The 17980-nt window shown below is 42.7% G+C and overlaps 1 protein-coding gene across 2 annotated transcripts in view; it reads right to left on the reverse strand.

The window, feature by feature from the left end:
* Positions 1-17980, reverse strand: part of LOC139755034 (uncharacterized) — an 814342-nt gene that overhangs the window by 40106 nt on the left and 756256 nt on the right. For both annotated transcript variants that reach the window (XM_071672994.1, XM_071672993.1), the window contains exons 4-5: positions 1021-1156; positions 59-192 (exon numbers count right to left, since the gene is read on the reverse strand). In XM_071672994.1, coding sequence (XP_071529095.1) covers positions 59-192; positions 1021-1156 — 270 coding nt within the window. The remainder of the gene's footprint in view (positions 1-58; positions 193-1020; positions 1157-17980) is intronic.

Raw genomic sequence — 17980 nt, forward strand, 5'->3', positions numbered from 1 at the left:
TACCAGGTGAGCATCACTTACCACCTCTCCGTTGATGTACCAGGTGAGCATCACTTACCACCTCTCCGTTGATGTACCAGGTGAGGGTGGCGGCAGGCTTGGAGGGGGCAGAGGTACAGTTGATGCGGACCACGTCACCAGGATGGTACCTCTCCCGTGCCCCCCGCACCACAGGCTTCTCCTGGGGGATGTCTGTGGGTGAGAAGAACAAGTTACGAGGGATATCTGGTCATAGCTTATGGATTTTGAGGTATTTCAAGATAGAAGGGAGGCAAGGAATGACAGTGAAGTTGCATTTAAAGGAGATGATAATCTTTATTGCTGTTGGGGATTTCGAGTTTCAAGTAATAGGCCTCGCCTGACGTAGGCTCCCGAGCTGTCGGAATAGTGTGGTGTAATTTTGAACTATACAACATGACGCATTGACCTGCAACATTAATAAATGCAATCATCTTTCAAGAAAAGAATGAGGTTGTGCAATCTGGAGTGTTGCTGATGTTGAAGTGGATATATTCCCAGTGTGTGTTGTTGCCTGCTTATACCAGGAGTCCACCAGTAATACTGACAACTTCAAACCTCATTTAAAAATAAGAGAAACTAGATACGTGAAGTGATCTGTTCTTTTGTTTTTTCTATTTCATGTATCGCCTCAAACTTGACCATACAGTGTCAGTGGTGGGGCCCACAAGAGAGAGAATTTATGAACATCTGGTATGACCAGCTGCATCGACTGATGTACTTAACACCAGTTTCACTAAGATCACCATTGATTTTGTTAGGATGGTAATGTAACCTTAACGGTGTAGTTTGCTGTAACAGTAAGCACACACGAGCGTGACCAGCACAACGACTCTCGGGGACTTCATCCAATCAGCGTCAAGGTTCGTCCATTCTCATCGTGTCTTGGTAGATCACGGACGCTGTCTGGAATACCCTACCTAATAGCAAGGTTGGAGGGGAAGTACATTGTGATGGAGGGAGGGAGGAGACATGCGAACTAACAGGAGGAGGAGATCTTACCCACTACGGTGAGGATGGCGTGTTCCACCAGAGTGTTGAAAGCTGGAGCCTCGGCCAGCACCTCACACTTGTACCTGCCTGAGGTGGCCAGCGTCACCGCCTTCAGCACAACCACCTGCCCCGTGCTCGCCTCCATCTGTAACCAACAACACAAGCATCATCATTAGTATGGTGGGTACACAGCAATCAAACGGGCTAACCTTGTGTAACCAACACAACCGCAACGTGAGTGTATTGGTCTTTTATTTAGTGGATACACAGTAACTAACCGGGCTAACCATGTGCAAACAAAAGAGTTAAACCGTGAGTGCGTTCCTGTTACGTGGTGGGAACAAAGCTGCCAAACGAGAGTGACCATTTGTAACCACACAACCATGTTGTGAATGTGTATATAGCACATGATGAGTGCATAGCTGGCTGCTTGTGTGCCCACACAACTAGCTAGACCACGCAATACTCTGCAAGCTGCTGCGTCGCACGTTTATTGTGTGGTCATCAGCAACTCGAGTGGGCCGTTTTGACAACTGCTTCTTTCCTTACACGTCGAAGTTTTGGAACTCTCTACCTTCTCATGTCTTTTCCAGTAGCTATGACGTGCCGTATTTCAAAAGACAAGTTTTTCACTTTCTCAGAAATTCTTAAATACTTTCTCCTGTCTTGTATCTTTTCCGTTTGATAATTCTCTCTATAGTTCTGTTAGGGCCCGACCTTAATGTGGACTTTTGTCCTTGACTGGAGCCTTAAACATAAGAAAAGGATCCAGCATCTGCAACCTTAGTGTGAGCGCTTGACTGTTAGAAAGTGACGACTACACATCATCCACACCGACTAACCGTATGAAGTACAAAGAATCTGTGAAACACGAATGGTAAAGATAGGAGAAGCACATGGTAGGCAAGGAAAGCCACATGAGGGTCCTCAGCATACAGAGTAACCACCTACAGCCACATAAACACGTAGTGAGCTCTACGTACTCACAAGGCCTCACACTGAGAGTAGCAGAGTTGCACGCACAGTCAGGGCAAACCAGCTCGCATGTTGAGCAGAGGTGAGGAAATGACAGCCAGACGAACTAACTAACGAAATGTAACCAACAAACCAGACGTTGAACATGTGCGAGCAAACGAAGAAGGTTCAGTTAAAAGGTGCAGTCAACACAGTCACACACTAAGCAAAAACGATCAACGTTGTGACTAGACTAAACAACCATGAGGACTGTCAAAATATTTGCATGACTGAGTATACAACTGTATTCATGACCTACATGTTCTTCTGTAACAGCTGCACTACACAATACACAGAACTGTGCTCTGCAAATTACAAGCCTATCAGCTCTGCATTACAGTGTCTCGGGTCATGAACTGTACACTACACATTTCCAGGTTATTAACTCTACATTACATTGTCTCGGGCTTAGAACTGGCTATCAGTCCTACATTATACAGTCCCAGGATATGAACTGTACACTTCAGCATCCTAGACTATCATCAGCTATACATTGCGCAGTTTTAGGCTATGAACTGTGCACTTCATAGTCCCAGGCTGTTCGCTCTACATTGCACAGTCAAAGCCTTTGAGCTGTACATTTTACAGTCCCTAGGCCAGTTCGTGGCTGTGAACTACGAAAGCTCTACATACACAATCCCAGCCTGTAAGCTCTACATTACACAGTCCCAGGCTATGATCTGTACAGTAAACACTCCCAGGATATTACCTCTACATTACACAATAGTAGGTAGTAGTTGGTAGGCAGCCAACGACCAGGGAGGTATGTTACCAGTACTACCCGCCTGGGTATCGGGAGGGATAGTGACGGCTGCGTAGTGAGCCAGCACTTCAGTGGTTGTCAAATTGCACTCCTCTGACCCAGGTAGCTGTCTTTTCCTTCTGCCTCATTCACACGTGGACTACTGGCATTCTGTCCACAAACATACAATCTCTTCTTGTCCTACATAACACTTGACAACACTTAACTCACACAGCTCATTCTCCTTAACTCTAGATTTTCCTGCGGTGAGCGTTATGCGCTAACCCTGTCTTTTGGCAAAATGGTAGAAGCAATAGATGGAAGCAGCAGTTAGGGACATTTAGGCAGGAGCATTAGGTAGGGGTATTAGTTAGGAACATTAGGTAGCAGTAGTCAGTAGGAGCATTAGGTAGGAGCCTCTGCAAACACTGCGCTAGACTTGCCCTCTACCAGTGGCTTGTTAAGGGTGAGGCACTAAAGGCTAAGAAGCAGCACTGGAGTCCACTTGTTACGGAGAATTGCCGTGGTCACCCCACTTAAGGGAGTACCAGATGGGAATAGGCGTCAGACATATGAATAGATACACGATACCAGGCTATCAACTCTACATTACACAGTAGCAGGCCATCAACTCTACACAATACCAGGCTACGTAGGATATCAGAGACTCCTCGGGTGACTGATTTCTATAGATATAAGTAAATGAATATATATACATATATATATATATATATATATATATATATATATATATATATATATATATATATATATATATACACACAATTGGCATGAAGCTGTTTGTGGCACAGCCTAAACCATCTGCAACCAAAATGTATATTAGCGTAATAACCATAAAGGCAAAACATAATGGAAAGTTATTACTATACAAGCGTAATACCATTATATTCACAGCCATAGGAATACATGGCTGGTATCAGATCAACCACCCAGTCATGAAATGAGTCGAGGAAAATATTAGACTTGACTTCCTGAAGATACAATAGGAGAGATCCACAACTGGAGGTCGGAAATAAGTCTTCATAGTTTATAAAACAAGGGGGTCTGTTGTTTTCCGACCATACTGTCGTTGAGGCCATGAGGATAGAACAAGGGGGTCTATTGTTTTCCGACCATACTGTCGTTGAGGCCATGAGGATAATTGATGAAATAAACTATGATATGGATAGAAAGAAAAGGAAAATGGTTACTGAAATGGCAATTGTAATTTCTGCTTATACTGTGACAGTGATGCAGAACACCAACGTGTTAATACGAAAGGTAGTGCAATGAAAATGGTCCAAACATCATAGGATAAAAGATAATTGAAGGTACACAGCGTTACGGCAAACTGTCATCGTTTTTGTACACTATGTACAGGGCAACTCTATGTAAGACACTCTTGAATCGTAGACTTCCTGCTGGAGACGTGGCTGGCTGGCAGTGTTGGGTCCGTCGTTGGTAAGGTTGACGACTCGCCTCTTCGCTGTCCATTGGTTTATTCTCTTCCCTGATCCACGAGCTCCCGTCTCCACCTGCAGTTCTTGAGAAGGGACCTTCTCTCTTCAGGCTTAACGGTAAAACAAATCTTATCTGTTTCTTTAACGAGTATATTGATCATTAGTTTGCTAGCTATATGATCCCAGGATTTCTTTCATGGAATACTTGAAACTTGGAGTCTGCGCTCCACGCGCTCGGGATCAAGATAAGGTGTGCGTCTTTAAGATGCATAAAGGTCCCTGGCGACGCTGTAATACTTTATGTCCAGTGACGGTGATAAATCCTCATAGATTATAACTTCCTTGTTGTAGTGTTAATGCTTACAGGCAAAGGTCGGCAATATGTGCATATATATATATATATATCTATCTTCCTTTCTTTACTTCTTTCTCTTCTATCATCATACACAGTATACATATATCTCAGTAACTTTATAATTGCTTATCTTCAGATGTAAGTCTCTTCCTAATTTTCTCCTTGTTCTCTTCATAGTCTCTCCTTCCTCTTATTCTATAACTTTTCAGATTACTTTTCTCCGTGTTCGTCTCAGACATTTTGCCAGTAATTATTTCTCCGTATAACACAAATATGAACCTTCTAATTCTGTGTTCCTTTTGAATGGCTGCTGTTCCTTTCAGTCTACTGTTCCATAGATTATCTTTCTTTGACTTCGTATTATGTCTCCTGTCTCCTGCACCTATCTCTCCCATCCCGTTCTTCATCCTCTTCTCATTATCGCTTCCTCCCTCATGATATAAGGACCATATCTATCCCTTATCCTCCGATCCTCCTCTACACACACACACACACACACACACATACACACACACACACACACACACACACACACACACACACACACACACACACACTGAGGCAGACAGTTAAGACCAGTAACCCCACAAACACCTCCCTTGGGCACACTACAATCACAACCGGTACGTGATAGGTAATTAATATCTCTAGAGGGAATTACCCCACCACCACCACAACCATCATCGTTGCACACTACTCTCATCACCACCACCACCACTGCCAGCATCCTCACAGCTCTACCACTCACCACAGTAATTCACCCACACTGTCACCACATAAACAACGTGATAAAACCCTCACACACACGCCACCACGGCAAACACTATCCCTGCCACTGCAATCATTATCGTCCTGTAACTCGTGGTGGAATATATTTTTCAACAGGTATTTTTACTTTCCTTTCATAAGGTTTATCTTCCAGTTCGTATTTACTCTTTGGTATGTGCCACAAATTGTATAGGTAATGGTGTTGTCCCAAGCCATGTTAACACGATTTTCGCTACGTAACCAATACTGTATTTCAGTCATTGGGGTACAGTCCCCCAGAGCTTTTGTGCACTTTGTATCCTCTTTGGCGCCTCTGTCCACTGGATGGTTGGAGGTGCACGATGAAATACCCGACCTTGAGGCATAGATCAGTCAAAGTAAATACACATCTTACCTTCTGTCAGTATGACCACCGTTTCGTAAGGCTAAATTGTGTCATGAAATGATTTAAGAGCACGAGACCAGATTCCCAAGAATTACTGCATCACCAAACCAAGAAAACGTTGAGCTGAGAGTTTTCCTGACGTCCGCCACAAGTTGCGAAAGCGTTTTCACTTCTCAGAACTTTTAGATTGACGAAAAAATAAATAAAATGCGTAAAGAGTTGATAAGAATAGATTTTGCCAAAGAACTACCATCTGCTTGCTGCAGCTGAGACCGTGCGTTCCCCTTATCTCTCTGCCTCGAGGAGAACATCCTTCCCTGCTTTTAAAGAACATGATCTATCCGTTATGAAGAACACTAGATACTCCAAAAGAAATGCTCCTTCCTTATCTCTTCTCTATCCTTAGACCAAGCTTTCCATGCCTTAGAACAGCACTTCCTACCTCCCTCCCTCCATTCCTCCCTCCGCTCGTAGAATGCCAACGTGTCTCCGATCTTGACTGTGTTTCTGGAGGAGGTGGTGATAGCCCGTGGGTGGTGCTCCCTAGCGCAGCGCCTTCATGCCTAATGAGCCCCACCTGTTGCTCCCGCCTCATCAGCAGGCACCACTCAACTCCTGAGGGTCGTCGGGGGCTGATGAGGGGCGGAAGGGGTTGGTCGTTTTCTGCCACGTTACAACCTTCTGACGGGGATGGGGTCTTCCTCTTCCAGGGTATGACATGTTGGTTTGGAGTCAGGATACGACTTGTTTGGCAAAGGGCTACTACGTCCTGCCCTCTGAGGTTACAAATTGTTGGCAAGTATGTCTTTGTGGTCGCTAACCGGGTCAGGGTCCGAATCTTTCGTCGTCACAATAATGTCTGCTGGCAGGGTATCTGGTGTAAATGTGAGCGGTATGACTAAATTTGACCTTTTTTGTAATGATTTTCCATTCGCTATATCTATTTCCTTAATTACTGCTTCAGAATGAGGTACCTTTGAATTTAACGTCATTTAGGATTTTACAATCATTGAAGAAGAAAATTCGAAACGTCAGTTTGAATTATTCATATATATACTCTAGCATTTGATGAATATTTTGATAATATGTATAAAAAAGAATGTTTATCTTTGATGACTCTCATTCTTCATCATCCTCTGTAATGCATATGTTCGTATTCACCTTTCCATGGGACAGTTTCAGACGATCAGCAGTAGATACCATTTGCATCATTGCAAGAGAAACATCCAAACAGAAGGAACACATTGGATTAACTTTGCTCCGGGTATGTTCTTTTCATATCGTTATTTGTCTTCCATTCGCTGTTATTCTGAAACAGAACAAGACTATAAATGTAAAACGAGGATCTAACATATCCAGCAGGAAATTCAGAATATTGCACTTCAGCTCAAACACAGACCCTTTGGGGTTGGGCGGCCGACCTGCTGGAACAAAGAAGAGGTGGGCGACCTTACCCTGAGGGGCGGGGAGCTCCGCGGGTTACCACCACCAGCCCAGCCAACAGGTCCTCCTTGCTTACACTACCTTTGTACATACACCGAAACAGACATTTCCAATTACAAGTACAAATTGTGGGAGGATGAGGAGTGCTTTGTAGTCGCCTAAGTAATAGTAATACCTGTGTGATTCCCTCTATGAACGACGGTTCATGAATATATATGACGATACAATGGCTGCCAGTTCCCAGCAGAGCCCCAGCCAAGCTGGTCGTAGAGGCTTCAGAGGTCTGGCCTGGGCTGGGTCGGCTAGATGATCCGAGTAATATTATCGTCCCGGTCTCTCTCAGGGGGACATCATTTGCATGCAATTTGCCTTCAGTTTTAGAATCATTATGATTTCCAGCTACGCAATGGTTCATAAAGTGATGCGAATTGAAGACAAGAGAATGTTGGGGTCTGAAGCGGGTTTTACTGCCACTGTGAAGACGAACAGCATTTTGAGGTTTAAGACGAACTTCCTCATCGCTATAAAGACATGTTGGGGTCTCACACTAGTTTCCCAGCCACTGTGAAGGCAAGAGTATAGCCTGTGGACGAGCTGTTCCTCCACTGTGGAGACAAAAGCAAAAGAGTATGTTGAGGCTCTGTATAAACTTCCCTGCCACTGTGAGGACGAGAGTGTGTTGAGAATCTAAACAATTTTCATCATCACTGTGAAGACGAGTATGGCAGGGGCTCAGATGAACCTTCCTACCACTGTGAAGACGAGTATGTTAGGAGTCTGGACGAGCTTACCTAAACCACTGTGAATAATATTACAAAGTGGAACAAACTATTTCCCGAGAATTAATAGTCGTTTCTGTTCCAAGTTAGTCGCATATAATTAAGACTAATTGCTTTGTGATCGTCTTTACGTTCAGTGATACTCAGTACATCAGTGAACAAACCTAATTATTTCAAAGTTATTGGCTGAGGATAACAGTGTGATATGATGAAGTGAATGTTATTTCTAAGACTCATGTTGGATGCAATTCTCTTCGTGATACATCTGTGTCTCATGTTTAGAGGTTCAAACTGTTAATGTGATGTTAAATGGCTACAGTCCACAAGGGTGCTCACCCGCGCCACACGGAAATAACTGGCTGAGCGGACGTTCAGAGGTGCCACAGGTAGACCCTGCGCCTGGTCTAAAGTGACTACATTGTCAGCTGTGATGTCGATGGACACCCACACACTACTACTGGAACTGGTAAGATGCTATAGTGCACCTGGGCACGAGTCTTCCAACATTTACAGGCCACTCAGCCCATCTTTCCGCTGATATTATAGTAGTTAGAGTGGGAAAGAATTCAACATCCACATCAGACAGGATGACCCTACCTGTAGCGATCATATATCCTCGTTAGATATCATTCCCATCATTCACCATCCCCAGTATGCAAAGGCTGGCATCTCACAAAGCGAACTACAAAGCATAGAAAATGATCTCCCCACTGCAGACCTCGAGGGGAAGAACACTGAAGAAATGATAATGCTTTAGATACATTAAAGGCGTAGTCGATAGTGATCTCTACCGCCAAATACAATGTCATACCCTCCATCGTTCCGGCAATCACTGAAATGAAGCACCGCTTCACCAGCGTGCTAGTCTACGCCGACACTCACGGATGTACGCTGCCTCATACCAGTAGTGTAAGGGTTTCAACAAGTAGTGTAGAGAACGCAGAAACAGAACACAGCAAGCACCAGGGGGGAAACAATCAACGCTCTGGTAGAGAACCGCAGATATCCACAAGCATTTTGGCGAGAAGTTTCGCCCTAGAAGCAGCGTCAACTACCCGACGATTAACAAAAACACAAATTGACGTAGACTAAGTCATGGCATACGAATTTATGATGACATGGAAGTCTGACGATAACAGGACTGAGAGCAGTCCAGGAGGAATAAACTCCACAGTCAAGCAAAGCCTTGGAAAAAGTGCAGATGACCGGTCTGTACAAAAGACAAATTACTGAGGGATTCCTGTGTAACTTCCATATCCAACGTGATGCCGCAGTCATCATCACCTCTGCCACGCCACCAACATTTTCTTTACTACACGTGTACCCCCAAAGCAGCGATTTGTCACCAACGTTTTTTTTTGTAACTTTACACAAGAGACGTTTCCATTGCATTAGGGTGGATGAACGTGGATCTCTTTTACGCAAGTGACGTCGCTCAAATGATGATAACTGACAACACACTCCCGGAACACAGCCATTTAGTACAGTCAGAGACCTCCAGATTAAACAAGATCGAAAGATGACTGAGGGGAGAAATCATCATTCTGGCCCATGGGGAGTGTAAAGTTAGTGACAGAGTCATAGAGAGTGACCAGATTATGCGCCAGAGTAGTTGCTAAGTTATGAGCCACACACATTACGAGACTTGACAGCAACACATGTTAACGAAACATCTGCACAAGGTACAGCAAGCCTGACTAGCCTGTGCAGATTCTGGCATCTACAGGAGACCAAAAAAAAAGGAAAAAAATGCATTTGATGTTTGCTATAATCCTTCCAGCATTGACCTACTCCGTAATGCCTTCACATCTCTCCTCCAAATTATTCATGTGAAAGCCGTAGAGGGTACAGAAGAGTGTTCTACGATTTATGTGAAAGCTGCAGAGGGTACAAGACAATGTTCTACGAATTGTCACAAATGAAAAATACCCCTACATCGAAAACAACGAAAAGCAGAATCGGCAACTAAAAATCCAATTGGTACAGTCATAAGAAAAATAACATCACCCTTAAGTTCTACGTCATTCGAAATGAACGGTGTAAATCTGGCTGTTTCGGAATGATTGGTACTTTCTGATGTTATCTTATTTCTTATTTATAACAAAACTCCCTTACTCGTGTCACATTCATCTGATTTCAGTCTCTGAAAAAAAAATATCGATCGTCATTTGTTTATAGAAGCGGGACGAGCAGTTGTCATTCACTACTTTGCTTATACTTATTAGGAAGTGTTTGCACCGGACTTATAGCAGGATAAAACCTTAAGAAGGATTCGTTACTGTTTAGAAAATCTAATAACTTTGTTAAGGAAAATATTTGAACAGGTCAACAAAATTAAACTAATCATGAAGACATCATTATTTTGCACGTGAGGGAATTATCAAACCAGTGCATGCAATTTTTTCTTTACAGGAGTTTGGAGCCTGAATGACCATAAATGTTGAAAAGATTCGAAATCTAGATTTGAAACATGTATATGTGGTTGCTGTGGTAGTTGCATTCGTCAATGAACACTTATAGCAAGCGGACCGGTAAATAGTAAGACCATATGAAATGCGGATGAAATACAATGATTTATCTCAAATATAGCTGCATGTTTTTCACGTTAGTCTTTGAAATATAGGGTTCCTCAAACTCGGCCAGGTTTTCTGAATATCCTTCCTTTTTTGTATATTCAACTTTGAATTAATCGAATCATCTGTTTTAACACAAACTTTAGATATTCGGGAATATTTTACAAAGAAACACAAGACAGTCTTTCATGAAACAAGTACAAGACGATAGGAATAATAAAGTATCTAATAGTAATATTCAGAGAAATTCCACCACCTATCAGTGGTATGTGATACGTCCTTATCCTGGTAGTGTCATCGCCAGATGAGGGGACCAGGCTCACTAAGCCATGACGCAACCGCGAAAATGTATCAGAATTCTTCACCCTGTGTTTCAAGATTTAAAGTACTTCGAGTGTAGCGGTGTAGCGATACTTTTTTTGTTTCTGTGTTAAAGGGAAGCAGCACAAGTCGCATGACATCTAAAGGACAGCGAAGACATACTGTAGATATATACAAAACCTCGAAGTAGTTCGAATATGAAACATGTTTGGTTCCCACGGAGCCTTAACGCACTAGGAGAGGTTCCAACTATTCATCGGTGCACACATTGAACAACGCTTATGCTTTAAAAAGTAAATTTCAGACGTAAGCTAACATACATCATTCGATTCAACACCCCAAGTCTGTCGGGGGCATATGATTAAGGGACCAAAAATACATATCCAGCAAAGTACACCATGTAGTATAGCTTACACTGCACATGCGTACTCTTTATAGCTATCATCTGTGTCATGACTTTACCTTCGCTTTTCTAACCCCATCCCTCCTCCACATCCTTCAGTTCTGCTCCTTCTTCCTTCACTCGGTCTTCATCACATCTCGGTACATCATCCGCAATAAACTCAGACTTTGGAGGTCTTAAGAATATATGGTGTCAGTGGAAAGCTGTTAGAACCAGATAAAAGTTTTTATCAAGGTCGTACGAGTAGGAAAAGAGGATGAATAGTTCCAAGTGAAGGTCGGTCTGCAGCAGGGGTGTGTGAGGTCACCAAGGCTGTTTGATTTATTTGTGGATGGGCTAGTGAGGGAGGTAAATGCAAGAGTCTTGGAGAGGGACGCATAGGCAGTCTTTAGGAATTAGTGTGCCTGGGAAGTCAGCAGGTTGTTGTTTGCTGATGACACTGCACTGTTGGCAGACTGGAATGAGAAACTGCAGAAATTGGTGACTGAGTTTGGAAGAGTGTGTGAGTGAAGTTGAGAGTAGATTTGAATGAAAGAAAGTCTGTTAGGTTTTATAGTGAAGAGGGACAAGTTAGTTAGGGTATGAGTTTGAATGGAGGAAATTTCGAGGAAGTGAAGTGCTTTAGATAGCTGGGAGTGGACATGGCAGGAAGTGGAACCATGGAGCGGAAGTGAGTTATAGGGTGGGTGGAGGGACGAAGGATCTGAGAGCATTGAAGAATGTATGGAAAGAGGGGTCATTATTTGGGAGGGCGAAAATGAGTATGAAAATAGAGGCTTGCACTATAGATGAGGGTGTACAGAGGAGGAAGGATGTGATGGAAGTAAAGGCTTAAGGACTGTATATGGTGTGAGGTGGTTTAATAAGTTAAAAAGGAAAGAGAAAGGTATGGAAATGCGAAGTGTCACCGGGAGAGCTGAAGATGTTTTGTTGAATTGGTTTGGGCATATTGTGAGAATGAGCGAGACAAAGAAGATATTTGGGTCAAAAGTGGAGGGGACAAATTGGGAGAGACCAAATTAGAGATGGAACGAAGATGAAAAAGATTTTTGAGTGACAGGGGCCTGAACATGCAGGAGGGTGAAGGGGATGCATGGAATAGATTGAGCTATACCGGTGTAGTTTTCATAGGTCGACGTGCTATAAGTGGACTGAACTAGGGCATATAAAGCACTTGTGGAAACCATGCAAAGGTCTATAAGGCCTGGTCGTGGATAGGAGACAGTGGTACGGTGCATTGCATTATGACAGCTAGGGAATAGATGTGAGCGGATGTGGCCTTTCTTCGTCTGTTCCTGGCGCTAAATTACTAAGGCGGAAAGCTGCGAACAAGTATGAAAGATGAAAAAAGCATATATATATATATATATATATATATATATATATAGAGAGAGAGAGAGAGAGAGAGAGAGAGAGAGAGGGAGAGAGAAAGAGAGAGAGAGAGCTCTATCGATCAACATAGCCATATAATTGACCGACAATAATGAAGAGAATAGTCAGTTAGGTTGTGAGACGGCTGCTCTGTCCAAGTCTCAGACAAAGGATTCCCTCATTCATAAGTAGTTTTACTACCCTTACCACTACCAGTACCACAGTATGTATAGGAGAACTCGAGATTTCTGACTGCCTTCCGTGCTTTGTACATCAGCATTATGACATTACTTTTTATATTACTGCTTTAAGTAAAATATTTCAATATATATATATATATATATATATATATATATATATATATATATATATATATATATATATATATATATATATAATGCAACTCACAGTACCTTGCAATAATCTTTAATAAAACAGATCAAACGTGGGCTTGAATGTCCCAAGCATCCAACACTGCAGAAATCTGAATTCAATCTGGTGTGGCGAGCAAAGTTTGACAAAGTAAACAGCGGGGGCTTTTAATCCTCCAACTTGTGGGAGAATGTGTGGTCCTTGAGAGACAGAATACTGGAGTAGGTAAGTCGACGGTCGGGCTGGGTGTTCGCCGGGACACTGGCGGGAGGGAAGTGACGATACATGCAAAGAAAGTGCCCATAAAACTTAGAGTTCTTGGAGAATCGGTGAACTCTGATGATGAGACTTTTTTTTTATATCATTTTCGTTCCTGGAAGATGGGGCAAATGTGGAAGTACATTGATGTATAGTAAGCAGAAACGATATATATATATAGATTTTTTTTTTCCATACATATTCGCCTTTTCCCGCGTTAGCGAGGTAGCATTAAGAATAGAGGACTGAGCCTTAGACGGAATATCATCACTTGGCCCCCTTCTCTCTTCCTTCTTTTGGAAAACTAAAAGCGAGAGGGGAGGATTTCCAGCCCCCCGCTCCCTCCCCTTTTAGTCGCCTTTTTTACGACACGCAGGGAATACGTGGGAAGTATTCTGTCTCTCCTATCCCCAGGGATAATGTGTATATATATATATATATATATATATATATATATATATATATATATATATAATCATTGTACTTAATCGCCATTTCCCACGTCAGAAAGGTAGCGCCAGGATACATACGAAGAAAGACCCATCCACTCACACACACACATATATATACATACACTCACGTATACACATATACATACATATACATACACATACACGTACATATATACACATGTATATATTCATACTTCATCCATTTCCGGCGACACCCCGCCCCATCGGAAACAGCATTGCTACCCCCTGCGTCAGTGAGGTAGCACCAGGAAACAGATGAAAAATTGGTCTCATCAACTCATTCTCATTCTCTGGCTGTCATGTGTAATGCACCGAAACCACAGCTTATTCACATCCAAGCCGCACACACCTTTTCATGGTTTACCCCAGACGTTTAACATACCTGGTTCAGTCCATTGACAGTACGTTGACTCCATTATAACACATAGTTCAAATTCACTCTGTTTCGTGCATTGATGATGTGACTATTACTCAAAAGTGCACTTGTTTCATTTTTCCGTGGATTCGCAGGAATATATATATATATATATATATATATATATATATATATATATATATATATATATATATATATATATATATGTATATATATATATATATATATTTATATATATATATATATATGTATATATATATATATATATATATATATATATATATATATATTCCTGCGAATCCACGGAAAAATGAAACAAGTGCACTTTTGAGTAATAGTCACATCATCAATGCACGAAACAGAGTGAATTTGAACTATGTGTTATAATGGAGTCAACGTACTGTCAATGGACTGAACCAGGTATGTTAAACGTCTGGGGTAAACCATGAAAAGGTGTGTAAGGGGCAAGTATGAAGTCTGTTGGGGATGAGAGAGCTTGGGAAGTGAGTCAGTTGTTGTTCGCTGATGATACAGCGCTGGTGGCTGATTCATGTGAGAAACTGCAGAAGCTGGTGACTGAGTTTGGTAAAGTGTGTGGAAGAAGAAAGTTAAGAGTAAATGTGAATAAGAGCAAGGTTATTAGGTACAGTAGGGGTGAGGGTCAAGTCAATTGGGAGGTGAGTTTGAATGGAGAAAAACTGGAGGAAGTGAAGTGTTTTAGATATCTGGGAGTGGATCTGTCAGCGGATGGAACCATGGAAGCGGAAGTGGATCATAGGGTGGGGGAGGGGGCGAAAATTTTGGGAGCCTTGAAAAATGTGTGGAAGTCGAGAACATTATCTCGGAAAGCAAAAGTGGGTATGTTTGAAGGAATAGTGGTTCCAACAATGTTGTATGGTTGCGAGGCGTGGGCTGTGGATAGAGATGTGCGCAGGAGGATGGATGTGCTGGAAATGAGATGTTTGAGGACAATGTGTGGTGTGAGGTGGTTTGAGCGAGTGAGTAACGTAAGGGTAAGAGAGATGTGTGGAAATAAAAAGAGCGTGGTTGAGAGAGCAGAAGAGGGTGTTTTGAAATGGTTTGGGCACATGGAGAGAATGAGTGAGGAAAGATTGACCAAGAGGATATATGTGTCGGAGGTGGAGGGAACGAGGAGAAGAGGGAGACCAAATTGGAGGTGGAAAGATGGAGTGAAAAAGATTTTGTGTGATCGGGGCCTGAACATGCAGGAGGGTGAAAGGAGGGCAAGGAATAGAGTGAATTGGAGCGATGTGGTATACAGGGGTTGACGTGCTGTCAGTGGATTGAATCAAGGCATGTGAAGCGTCTGGGGTAAACCATGGAAAGCTGTGTAGGTATGTATATTTGCGTGTGTGGACGTATGTACATGTGTATGGGGGGGGGGGGGTTGGGCCATTTCTTTCGTCTGTTTCCTTGCGCTACCTCGCAAACGCGGGAGACAGCGACAAAGTATAAAAAAAAAAAAAAAAAAAAAAAAAAAAAATATGTATATATATATATATATATATATATATATATATATGTGTGTGTGTGTGTGTGTGTGTGTATTTATAAGCTCAGAGAACTAGACCATCACCAAGAACGTCTCCATCAACCAGGGATCGTGATGGTAGTCATGCACATCATGCCCGTAACTAGCCAGATCCCATCTCGTATTGCATCCCTCTAGATTGTGCAAGTCACCAGATGTGTCGGTGTCACTTGAGATGATAAACGAAGTTGGGAGGAACACGGAAGAGTCATCAGTAAATCTTTCGTGTTTGTTTGTGTATTCTGCTTCGAGTCGAGACACTCGAATTCCTCAGAACGTGTGCACAGCTTCATTCATACCTAACGTACCTATGTCTTCTCTAGCCTGTTCCTTCATCGTATCCACCACACAGTACTGGTTATCATACAGACATGCAGGAAAGGCATGCAAGATCATGCTTGGTTCCTCTTGCGTCACCCACAACCGCATCAAGTGCGTGCAGACTACTGTGGGAATAACTCATTACTCTTGTTCATCAGGTGTGGGTAGCGTTACTAATTAGTATACTCTTTGACACCATGTTACCATGGCTGTTTGGTCTTTTTATGGTGTGTGTTGGTAAGGGAGATGGAGGCAAGGAAGTTGGTGAGTGGGTAGATCTGCAGTGTGTCGTGGGTGTGAGGGTTTGGAAGGTTAGTCGGTTAGTCTTCGTTTATGACACGGCGTTGGTAGAAATTTCCAGTGAGAAATTGCAGAAGTTGGATTCTCAGTTTAGGAGAGTGTGGGAAAGGAAAAACTTGAAAATTAATGTGAGTCAGAGTAAGGTGATTGGTTTAACAGTGGAAAGAGACGGTTCATTTGGGTGTGAGTTTCAATGGAGAGGACTTGGAGGAAGTGAGGTGTTTTAGATATCTGGGAGTGGTCTTAGCAGCAAATGGATCTATGGAATCTGTAGTAAACCATAGGATGGATGAGGGGGAGCGGGAGCCTAAGGTTCTGTGGACATTGGAGAGTATGTGGAAAGAATATGCGGGTAAAAATGGGTATGCCTGATGGTTTCGTGGTCCCGAAGGTGTTGTATGAATGCAGGGCGTGGGCTTATGATGATAAAGTAACTACGAGTACAAGTGATCGCTGTCTCATTCACCACTGCTATCATCATTATGAGCATCTCCACCAGCGATATGATCTCAGTCACATTCACGCTACATTCATCTCTACCAGTATTACTACTGCCATCACCACTACCACCATCACCAATACTACCCTCACCACTATTACCATCACTGACGCCTCCATCACTATCACTTTTTGTCACCTTTACTACCATCACAAATATGACAGACAACTTCATCCTCAACACACTCCTTACCAGTCTAACTCCTACCATATTTACTATCTTAATTACCTTCCTGTCTCCACTGTTACTGCCACCTTCACTACAGCTGTCGTATCCTTACACTCATCATCACATACTCAATCACAACCGCTTTCAGCACTACCACCACCTTCCAACCTCATTACTTACACCAACGCTAACAACACCCGCCACTAGCAACTACCACCATCATTACCATTACCACTCTCACCACTACCACCACCACCACCACCCTTACCCTGACCACTACCACCATCACCCTGACCACTACCACCATCACCCTGACCACTACCACCATCACGACACACCACCACTTTCCATACCACCCCTGAACTTCATCAGTTCCCTCATCACCAGTTTGAACTATTCCCAGTATCCAGCTTTTTATCGATAATAACATGAATTCTCCAAATATTTTTGTTAATTTCCAGTCGTTCTGTACATACCGAACCTCGAATATTGAAGCGGCTGATACTATTCGTTGTACAGTACACGAGATATATTAAAAACAAATTCATTATTGCCCGGTAAAGCCCATGCGCACTGTCTCATAGTATGTGCCAGCTGGTGACTTATCTAGAATGAACTGTGACATTATGATGCTGGTGTGATTTTCATCAAGGGTCCCAGCATAAGCCTGTGAGTATGTGCCGTGATTGGTGTTGGCATAATAAGCTTTACGTTTGGAGATATGTACCTGATATAAGCCTTTTGATGCATCATCATCATAGGTCCTGGTATAAGCCTGTCAATACATCATCATGGGTCCAAGCCTATTCCTCCAAATGCATCATCCTCGATCTTTTCATAAACCTCCAAATGTATCATCGTGAGTCCTGGTATAAGCCTCGGAATACATCATCCTAAGTTCTATGTATAAGACTCTGAATGCATCATCGTGATATGATTCTGCTGATGTGTTGATGTGGATCATGGCTTATCCTTCTGAGTATGCTTGATTGTGGGTCATGGAATACCAGTGATCTGTTAGATGTAGGTACTGATT

This window comes from Panulirus ornatus, chromosome 18 (assembly GCF_036320965.1).
Source record: "Panulirus ornatus isolate Po-2019 chromosome 18, ASM3632096v1, whole genome shotgun sequence".
Lineage (NCBI taxonomy): Eukaryota > Metazoa > Arthropoda > Malacostraca > Decapoda > Palinuridae > Panulirus > Panulirus ornatus.